We start from the raw sequence: 10,007 nt of genomic DNA on the forward strand, positions 1-10,007 counted from the left end.
CTCGGGTCGGCTTATACTCGAGTATATACGGTAGTTTTGGTGTTGCTTTCAAGGAATTTTGGGGTTTTTTTTGTGGGGGAAACAGGAGGTGGAGGGTTTGGCAGCTTGCGCATCAAGCATATCAAGTTAAGGGTACGTTCACACAGGACTTTTTTGCTGCTTTTTTTTGCTGCTTTTTTTTATGCTAATTTAGGTGCGTTTTTTGGTGCGTTTTTGGTGCGTTTTTTGGGTACGTTCACACAGGACTTTTTTGCTGCAGATTTTTGCTGCAGATTTTTGCTGCTTTTTTTATGCCAATTTTCAGCTGCTAGGACACCTCACAATGGCTCTTCACACCTTACTACCAGGAACTCCCTCACAATAGATCACAATCAGGACACCTCACAATGGCTCTTCACACCTCACAATAGCTCACAATGGCTCTTCACACCTCACTACCAGGAACTCCCTCACAATAGATCACAATCAGGACACCTCCCAATGGCTCTTCACACCTCACAATGGCTCACAATGGCTCTTCACACCTCACTAACCACACCCCTAAGCTCTTGGCTGTGAGATCCCTTCCTGCTGGCCATGATTTTCTGCACAAAAAACGCAGCAAATAATGCTTTTTGCATTCAAGTCAATGGGTGAAAAAACGCTGCAAAAACGCAGCAAAAACGCTGAAAGAAGTGACATGCCCTATGTCCAAAAAAAGCAGCAAAGCAGAAAAAACTGATCAAACAAAAAACCAACATGTGTGCATGAGATTTCTGAAATCTCATAGGCTTTACTGGTACTGTAAAAAGCAGCTGAAAATTAGCATTAAAAAAGCAGCAAAAAAAAGCAGCAAAAAAGTCCTGTGTGAACGTACCCTAACACTCATTTTTTTTTTTTTTTTTTGGTGTGGTAATAATTTTTTGTAGGGGGGGAATCAAAATGTAAGTTGGCATACCAATACATAATCATTCTAATTAAAACTGTCTTTAAATTGGAAGATTTTAGAGATACCAAGCAAGGGACCCAAGACAGACGCAGGCAGGCCCCCCAAGTTTTGAAAACAGATGTAAGTATAAAGTCCCGAAAGCTGCGTCTATCCTTTTGTATAGTAGCTTAGAACTCTCTTTATACTTGCAGATTCTAGGGACCAAGAGGGACCCAAGACAGATGCAGGCAGGCCCCCCAAGTTTTGAAAACAGATGTAAGTATAAAGTCCCGAAAGCTGCGTCTATCCTTTTGTATAGTAGCTTAGAACTCTCTTTATACTTGCAGATTCTAGGGACTGTAGCATGGCTAAAGGTTGGATAGTCGACGGGAGGTATGTATCACAGAGAAGGCTTGTCGCTGTGATGTAACCCGGAGTGTTTTCTGTAATGCACATAAAGCAATAAGGAAGTGTTTAAGTATATTTGGGTCCAGGTTATGGGTAGCTATGAGAGATGGGAGGGTCTGGCTACCCATATACCTCACCCCTGGGTAAGGGGCATAACCATGCCTATCTATGTTTGTTTCAGGACCTGTGGTGATGTCAGAACCACATGTCTAATCATGTGACAGGTACCTGGGTATGGTTTCAAGCTACATAATGGAGGTGTGTTTGGCAGATGCTGGTGAGTGTTTGGGAGTCTGTGAGTGTGGACAGAGATCCCTGTGTCCAGGCGGGACACTACAGACAGGAGTCTGTGTGTGTGGAGGAGAAAGCCCCCAGAGTGTGTTAAGTGTTGTGTATCCGCTTTTTGGGCTCCCCTGGTGGTTGCTGGTGGTACTGGTGACTTGTTTGCACTTTGCTGCTTCTGTTCACCTGCTTCCATCAGTGTTTGGGAGTTTCCTATTTAGCCTTGCTCTCCAGTCTTTTCCTTGCCGGTCATCATTGTAACCAGAGCCTTCGGTTGCATGTTCCTGCTACTAGTCTGCTGATCAGCTAAGTGGACTTTGTCCTTTTGTTTTGTACCTTTTGTCCAGTTTGCAGTTTTGTTATTCTCTGTAGCTGGAAGCTCTTGCGGGCTGAAATTGCCACTCCTGTGTCATGAGTTGACACAGGAGTCTTAAAGTAATTTCAGGATGGTTTTTGAAAGGGTTTTCAGTTGACCGTGAAGTCCTCTTTTGTATCCTTCTGCTATCTAGTAAGTGGACCTCTCTTTGCTAAATCTACTTTCATACTGTGTATGTCTTTTCCTCTTAATTCACCGTTATTACATGTGGGGGGCTGCTATCATCTTTTGGGGTATTTCCCTAGAGGTAAGCCAGGTCTGTTTCTTCCTCTACCAGGCGTAGTTAGTCCTCCGGCTGGCGCGTGGCATATAGGAACTCGTAGGTATGTTCCCTGGCTACTGTTAGTTGTGTGGTAGATTTAGCTCACGGTCAACTCGAGTTTCCATCACCCGAGAGCTCGTTCGTTACTTATATGTTTCTTACGTTCCCTTGCCATTGGGAACCATGACAGTTAAGGCTCCAGGACTGAGCCTGAAGGACTGGACTCTTGTATTTTCCTTTCCTGCACTAAAGGCTATTTGTTTACCTGTTGTTCACGCTGTTATGTGGTTTATGGAGTAATAAACCCACTTGAACGCAGAAGAGAATGTGGCTCCTGTTTCCTCCTATGCACCTGAGCGAGTGAACCCCTACAATTGGTGTTTCGGATGCGTGCAAAGATCCGAAGAGCACATGCTGCAGCGCTGGCTGGTCTGAGCCAGAAGAGTGGACGGTCTTGAAAACCGTGAGTAAATACTGACCGGGGTAAGTGAGAATGGTTATTAGTGGGATACCTTCGAGGAGAAGAGGGTCCCAGGAACCTGTGCGGCAATGACGGGTAACGGTCTTGAAAACCGTGTGTAAATACTGACCGGGGTCAGTGAGAAAACTGTTGTGTCTGGGCACCTCTGAGGCTGAGGGGTGTCCAGGAACCCGTGAAGTTGCCAACGGGTGACGGTCTGAAAACCGTGTATTGTACTGACCGGCGTCAGTGAAAAACTATGTTTGGACTGTGTGTAAAGCCGGGTGCGTAACAGACCGGAGTCTGTGGTGTTCTGACCGGGGTCAGTGAGAGACTGATTTTTTTTTTCCTGAGAGTCAGCTTGCTGTGGCTCGGTGGGGTCACGAAGGTGACAAGCGGCTTGCTGTGGATCGGCGGGTCCACGAAGGTGACAAGCGGCTTGCTGTGGATCGGCGGGTCCACGAAATCTGCGGTTGAGCTGTGCAGCGCGGTTGCAGCAAATAAAAAAAAAAAAAAAGACATTGCCGGTTTAGAGTGTGCGGACTCTTAAAGGGCTAGAGTCACATTGATGTGCTGGGCGAACTGAGGCCTGAGAGTGCTGTGGGAAGTCCACGGGGTGTACCCCAGAGTGGGGTGGTGTCCCTAAAAGGGGGTGGAGTCCCAAAAAAAAAAAAACCGGAGCAGTGCCCAAATAATTATGGTTGGCCAAAAAGGGGCTGTGTCTCAAAAGAGGGTAGTTGCCCAAAAGGGGGTGGAGTCCCTAAAAGGGGTGGTGGCCCTAAAGGAGAAAATGGTCCACAAGGGGGCGGTAGCCCACAAGGGGGTGGTGACCCAAAAAGGGGTGGAGCTTTCAAAAGGGGAAAAACAATGTTTGTGTTTTGTGTATTCGGAGTGCGGCATAGACTTCCCATTTGATGACAGCCCACATGTGTGTACTGTTATGTTACACCGTGAAGGAGTATCTGGACTGCTGGACTCAAAGAGTCAGGTGACTCTGACGGGAACTCCTCTCATTCTCTGTCTAACTGAGAAAAAGGTCAATGTTCGCTGCATGCATGGGGTCACTGTTGACTATACTGTGGACAGAGTGATCATTGATATGTCCAAAAATGTAAAGTGCCAAGATGGCGGTATAACACCAGACTTGTTCTACCCATTTGAGAGGGACCGGGACTTTGTGATCTTTGAAGACATATGGGAAGTTGACGCAGTGTGGGGTTGTTCAGAGGAGAGACGGAATGGTCATATTGAAGCCCCACTACAGCAGCAAGTTGTGGGGATTCCTGTTAATGGGATGTGTAAAGAGAAAGTAGCGCCACCTAATGTCAATAGTCCAGAGTTACGGGTGACTGGAAGAAAGTGTGGGTCTGACACCTGTTTAAGTGGGGACTTGCTGTTCTAGGATGACAGGGTGAGAGGGGGTGACTCCTATCCTGACTATGACTCGAGCGCAAAGGGAAAAGAGTGCAGTAAGGAGGAGCCGAGTAAAAATCACAGATCTTCCTCTCGTCGCGGGGGGCGGAAAAAGGCGGGACAGGTTACACCCTCTGAGAAGAGAGATGATAACGAAGAGACAGGGTCAGGTACAGATCAGGTTACTGTACTTGATAAGGAGGTCACTTTACCTCTGACAAATCCCAACACAGAGGTAGGGCTGGAATTAAAACAGACCTGTGGTAGTCCCATATCTGCAATGCCCGGGAAGGCTGAAGTGGCTCAGTATGAAGGCTCCAGAGTACCTGATGCTGAAGAGATGGAGAACTCTGAAGTTACCAAGAGCCCAGGAGAGACCATAGAGGTGGATGCAGAAACAGGTGGAACTCTGAAGAGGCAGATTGTGGGTGGGCAAGAGCCCCCGTCTGAAAGTTTAATTAAAGAACTGGTGGTGCGACATGTGCTAGCCAAAAGAGAGCAGGACCAAAACATTGAGCTGCTTAAAGACAGTTGAACAAGAAAGGGTCCTGAGGCAAGCAATTGAGCACAAAATGGGTGACCTAGAGAAGGAGGTCTTTGAACTCAGACATCAGCTGTCGGTGTGTCAGGCCGTGAATAGGGCCATATTGAAAGATATGGACGTGCTCAGAGTGGCTCAAGAAAAGCATCAGCAGGAGCTTTTCCAGAGAGAGGAGGAGCGTCGCTGCCTGGCAGAGGAGTTGCCAATGCCCATCTTGGCGAAGGCTCAAGCAGAAGAAAAGACTGAGGAAGAGTTTGTGCTAAAAGCGGAACAAGACAGTCACCCGGTTGTGGCAGATGTCCGTGAAGATGAGACCCCGCTCTTCAAGACCGTGATTGATGTACCTGAAGACGTGCAAGAAGCCTGTACCGGTGAAGTTGTGCATGAAGCATTTAAAAAGGCAGTAGAAGCATGTAGTGTGCACTGGGCGCCTGAGACTCAGCAATTGGTCATACTGTCGACTAGGGAAGCCACAGTAAAGTGGGTGGCTGTCCTGAGGGATATGCACCTACACTGCCTCCGTACAAAACAGAGGATCATTTTGAAGAATGATGAAGCCGTTCGACGTTTGGAGCATGAAAGGAAGGCTCTTAGTCGGCTGGGCTTAGTAGAAGACACAGTCCAAGTACCCAAAGTTCTGGTGGCGAAAGTCATTGGGAAACTTTGGAGAGTGATGCAGGAGATGGTGGCTAAATCCGGTCTGAAGAGACTGAGGATACCGGCTGATGAAGAGGTCCAGGTCATGGGTGAAGATGGGATGGTTCCGTTCCTGGTTATCGGATCCAGAGAGAGTCTTAGGAATATCCGCATGCTCCTGGAATATCGCATGGCATACCTAAGGGAGGTAGAACAGCTGAGACTTGAGAGACTGCAAGTTAATAAACAGCTGCCAGAGAGGCGAAGAGGTGCTCTAAAGCCTGGAAGTCCTCAAGCTGAAGTTAACAGAGGATATAGACGTAAAGAGAAGAGCTGCTCTCTGAAGAAAGACAATAGGAGAGATCAACGACCGAGAGAGAACCGAAGGTGGTCAGATGGAAGAGCTAGAAAAAGTGACTCCTCAGTTAGCTCAGAGCTCAGTGACTTAAGCGGGAAATCCTGTAGCAGACGAGATGATACGGGGTTATCGTTATCAAAGGATGTGACGGAAAGGGATGACGAATGCCGACGAAAGGGTTCAATAACAGGCCCTGACTTAGACAGACGGGACGACTGAGAGGAGACTGTCAGGGACGACTGAGAGGGGTCTCTAGTCGGTTTAGGACAAGTGCCAAGCCCCACGGCTTTAGGCAGAGGGGGGAGGTATGTAGCGTGGCTAAAGGTTGGATAGTCGACTGGAGGTATGTATCACAGAGAAGGCTTGTCGCTGTGATGTAACCCGGAGTGTTTTCTGTAATGCACATAAAGCAATAAGGAAGTGTTTAAGTATATTTGGGTCTGGGTTACGGGTAGCTATGAGAGATGGGAGGGTCTGGCTACCCATATACCTCACCCCTGGGTAAGGGGCATAACCATGCCTATCTATGTTTGTTTCAGGACCTGTGGTGATGTCAGAACCACATGTCTAATCATGTGACAGGTACCTGGGTATGGTTTCAGGCTACATAATGGAGGTGTGTTTGGCACATGCTGGTGAGTGTTTGGGAGTCTGTGAGTGTGGACAGAGATCCCTGTGTCCAGGCGGGACACTACAGACAGGAGTCTGTGTGTGTGGAGGAGAAAGCCCCCAGAGTGTGTTAAGGCTCCAGGACTGAGCCTGAAGGACTGGACTCTTGTATTTTCCTTTCCCGAGCTAAAGGCTATTTGTTTACCTGTTTTTCACGCTGTTATGTGGTTTATGGAGTAATAAACCCACTTGAACGCAGAAGAGAATGTGGCTCCTGTTTCCTCCTATGCACCTCAGCGAGTGAACCCCTACAGGACCAAGAGGGACCCAAGACAGACGCAGGCAGGCCCCCAAGTTTTGAAAACAGATGTAAGTATAAAGTCCCGAAAGCTGCGTCTATCCTTTCGTATAGTACCTTAGAACTGTCTTTATACTTGCAGATTCTAGGGACCAAGAGGGACCCAAGACAGACGCAGGCAGGCCACCCAAGTTTGAAACAGGGACCATAATGTCTTCTTCTGGGAGCCCCCCATCACATCGTCAGCCACCTGAGGTGTTTATATTTTTTCTTCATAAATTTATTTTAGTACATCTCTGGTAACATATGTTTTTGAACCCTATATGTATTTATTCTGTTTTCACAGGAAGCTGAAGCAGAGGGGCTTCCAGAAGGAGACAGGCAAGGTGGAGAAATGCAAGGAGCGGGAGTGCATAGTGTGTTTTGCACAGACAGATCCTCACATAAAACACACTACACCCAACACAAACATTCAGCACAGCACACACACAGTACATATGCCTCCATCCAAGCACATCATTTTTTTTTTTTTTTTTATTAGTCTTCACAATCCGGGGCTCGACCTAGAGTTCCTCAAAGCACCTCCTATAGTCGTCGGAATGCTAATCGCGGCGGTCACCAAAGAGTAAGTTCCTTTTTGGTTTGGTGTTCAGTAAATTTTAAAATTCATGTGGTATAATCTTTCCCTTTTTTTTTGTTAAAGGCTTCACAGCGTGCTCCCGAACAGGCTGAGGAAGAGGAGGGGATAGATGTGTTCACCCTCATCCAAGAGGTCCAAAATCGGTAGCCGCTGTGGAACATGGCGGACCGCCGCCATGCTGACCAGTTCGTCACCCGACGGCTATGGGAGGAAGTGTGCAGTGCTGTTCTGGAGAACTGGGAGGAACTCGACGCTGGGGCCCAGGATCTAGCGCGTAAGTATTCACACTTCATTACCTTATGTTAGCATGATTTAATGTGTTGTATAGTAATCAATTTTTGCTTTATCTTTCCAGGTAACAGGGTTATCGTGCGGTGGCGGTCACTCAGGGATCGCTTCAAGAGGGAGTTTAACAAGGAGATGCAGGCCCCGAGTGGATCTAGAGGATGCAGGAGCAGTTATAAATATGCCAGAGCCCTGTCGTTCCTCCGGTCGACGCTGCTGAGCAGAAGGTAAATATTCAACACCACACATTTTCAGTCAAACTGTTAAAATGTGTAACCTTCAATTTTTTTTTGGCAGCAAGGGCAATTGTAATATCAAGATACTAATTTTTTTTTTCTTCTTAACAGTACTGTCTGCAGCACTCGGGAGCCTGCATCAGAGTTGCACCCCTCTGGAGCGATCTCTCAGGAGTCCGCCACCAGGGACCATGTCGACCCCTCTATATCTGTACCTTCCCTTTTGTGTGATCCCTCGGCCCCATCCACCAGTGCTGGAGCAGCAGGGCGGACTTCATCACTTGAAGCTGCAGGTGATGAGTTAGAGTTCCCTTTACCCCACCCCTCTGACACTGCCGCAACATCTAGACCACCTTTGGGGTCAGGACGGCAGCGCCAGAGAGGTCAGGAAAGGAGCTATGCGCCTGAGCTTTTGCATCTGAATGCAGCCTTCCAGAATGCCATCAAGCTTTTGGGTTAGCAAACATCTGCTGGGTACAATATGCTTAACAAAAGCATACTTGAACTCAGCAGTCGTCTGGATAGGATGCATTCAGATGCAAACCAGTCACCAAGACACTGTTTTTTTCAGTCGGTCTTCAGGCACATGGAAAATCTAACTCCTGACCTGCAGATGCATGTGATGCAAGGCTGCCACACTGCTCTAGCGCAGGCGATGTCCCAAGCCCCTCTACCTACCCTTCATGTTTGAACACCTTTCCCCTCTCAAGCCGCCGTCCATCCTCCTCCCGTCCATCCTCCTCCCGTCCATCCTACTTCTACTCCTTCGCCATTCCTTCCTTCCCCCCTCAGTATTTCCCAGTACCTACCTTCCCCTTTCCATTCTTCCCCTTTAACTTCACCATTCCCAATCCCACCAACACCTTCACCATACCTCCCACAGTCCACATCTGTACCTCAACTCCCTGCCCAACCTCATGTAGTTGGAGCGGCCCCCAAATGCAGGGCAGCGGGGTACTCGGTACCGGGTCTCTCTCGGTTCTGGGGATGTCACGGTGGCCCGACCCGGTCCGTGGCCCTGCTAAGGGGCGCCCAATTAAAGATGTAGGTGCAGGTGTAGGTTGCAGTTAAGAACGAGGACACAGGGTTGCAGTCTCTTTACTGAAGGCTTCGGCATCCACAATCCAGAGCACTGCTAACAGGGCTGGCTGAGAACGGCCGGTCCGAAGGCATATCCAGAGTTCCCTTTGCAGGTGGAAAGCAGTAGCCTACCTACTAGCGCCTGGGTGTTGTAGTACTTCCCTGCTGAGCACCACGGGATAGTCCTCACAACTGTCGTGTATGTTTCTGTTCTTTCTCTCCGTCCCCCAGATGATATGGATAGGACGCACCCGTATGACAGGGTAGGCCTGGAGTTATTTTATAGGGACCCTAGAGACGCCTCTCCCACAATTGCCTCCGTTGTCTTCATTAGGTGATTAAGGTGAGACAGCCAACCTAAAATTAACTGCCCTGCCGTTGGTTTAAAGTAACGCGTAGAGTCTATTACTTCCTCGGCGTTCCGGCCGCCGGCTTTGCGCCTCAGAAGGATGTCGCCGATCTCGGGGCACGACTCCTACTGGTTCTATCGCCTTTGTGCTGTGATCTCATTTCTCACTTCTCCACAATATACTTCGCTTCATGTCCTTTCTTAGGTTGCCGCCGCAATGAAGTGCAGGCACGGCTCCGTAACGTTCTGTCCTTGTGCTAGGCCCCTGTCAGGTTCCCACCTCTGACAGGGACCCCCCTGAATCTTCCCAAGTAACGCTCTTCTCTCACTAGATGTTACCTGGGCAAAACCCAGTCAGCTTCTCCCTAACTTCCTATCCAGCCCCCAGTTTTACCAGAGTGTGAGGAGTGGCCTAATACACTGTGTTCCAAATTATTATGCAAATTGGATTTAAGTGTCATAAAGATTTAATTGTTTTATTTTTCAAATAAACTCGTGGATGGAATTGTGTCTCAGGGCTCAATGGATCACTGAAATCAATCTTAAACACATGTGATAATTGGTTTTCCAGGTGATTCTATTTAAAGGAAAACTACTTAAAAATGATGTTCCACATTATTAAGCAGGTCACCGTTTTCAAGTAAGATGGGAAAGAAAAAGGATCTCTCTGCTGCTGAAAAGCATCAAATAGTGCAATGCCTTGGTGAAGGGATGAAAACATTAGAAATTTTCCAAAAACATAAGCGTGATCATCGTACTGTTAAGAGATTTGTGGCTGTATCTGAGCACAAATGTGTTTGTGCTGATAAAGGCATAATGAGGAAGATTTCTGCCAGGCAAGTTCATTGGATTAAGAGAGCAGATGCT

The 10,007-nt window shown here is 47.9% G+C and overlaps 1 protein-coding gene and 1 long non-coding RNA gene across 3 annotated transcripts; both read left to right on the forward strand.

The window, feature by feature from the left end:
* Nucleotides 1–229: 229 nt before the first annotated feature.
* On the forward strand, nucleotides 230–1,935 carry LOC143770398 (uncharacterized). The gene is made up of 3 exons (XR_013214631.1): nucleotides 230–1,048; nucleotides 1,120–1,183; nucleotides 1,255–1,935. It is a non-coding gene; the product is annotated as an uncharacterized LOC143770398 (long non-coding RNA).
* A 1,572-nt stretch (nucleotides 1,936–3,507) lies between these two features.
* On the forward strand, nucleotides 3,508–9,639 carry LOC143770455 (RNA-binding protein fxr1-like). 2 transcript variants are annotated; one of them, XM_077260202.1, is made up of 7 exons: nucleotides 3,508–6,621; nucleotides 6,693–6,805; nucleotides 6,897–6,968; nucleotides 7,092–7,175; nucleotides 7,254–7,464; nucleotides 7,546–7,702; nucleotides 7,823–9,639. In XM_077260202.1, the coding sequence occupies exon 1, from the start codon at nucleotides 4,681–4,683 to the stop codon at nucleotides 5,860–5,862; it is 1,182 nt and encodes a 393-aa protein (XP_077116317.1). In that variant the 5' UTR covers nucleotides 3,508–4,680; the 3' UTR covers nucleotides 5,863–6,621; nucleotides 6,693–6,805; nucleotides 6,897–6,968; nucleotides 7,092–7,175; nucleotides 7,254–7,464; nucleotides 7,546–7,702; nucleotides 7,823–9,639. The 2 variants fall into 2 exon arrangements, with proteins under 2 accessions (XP_077116317.1, XP_077116241.1); XM_077260126.1 differs by having other exon boundaries at nucleotides 7,092–7,464.
* The last annotated feature ends 368 nt before the right edge of the window (nucleotides 9,640–10,007 follow it).

The sequence above is a fragment of the Ranitomeya variabilis genome, chromosome 1 (assembly GCF_051348905.1).
Source record: "Ranitomeya variabilis isolate aRanVar5 chromosome 1, aRanVar5.hap1, whole genome shotgun sequence".
Taxonomy (NCBI): domain Eukaryota; kingdom Metazoa; phylum Chordata; class Amphibia; order Anura; family Dendrobatidae; genus Ranitomeya; species Ranitomeya variabilis.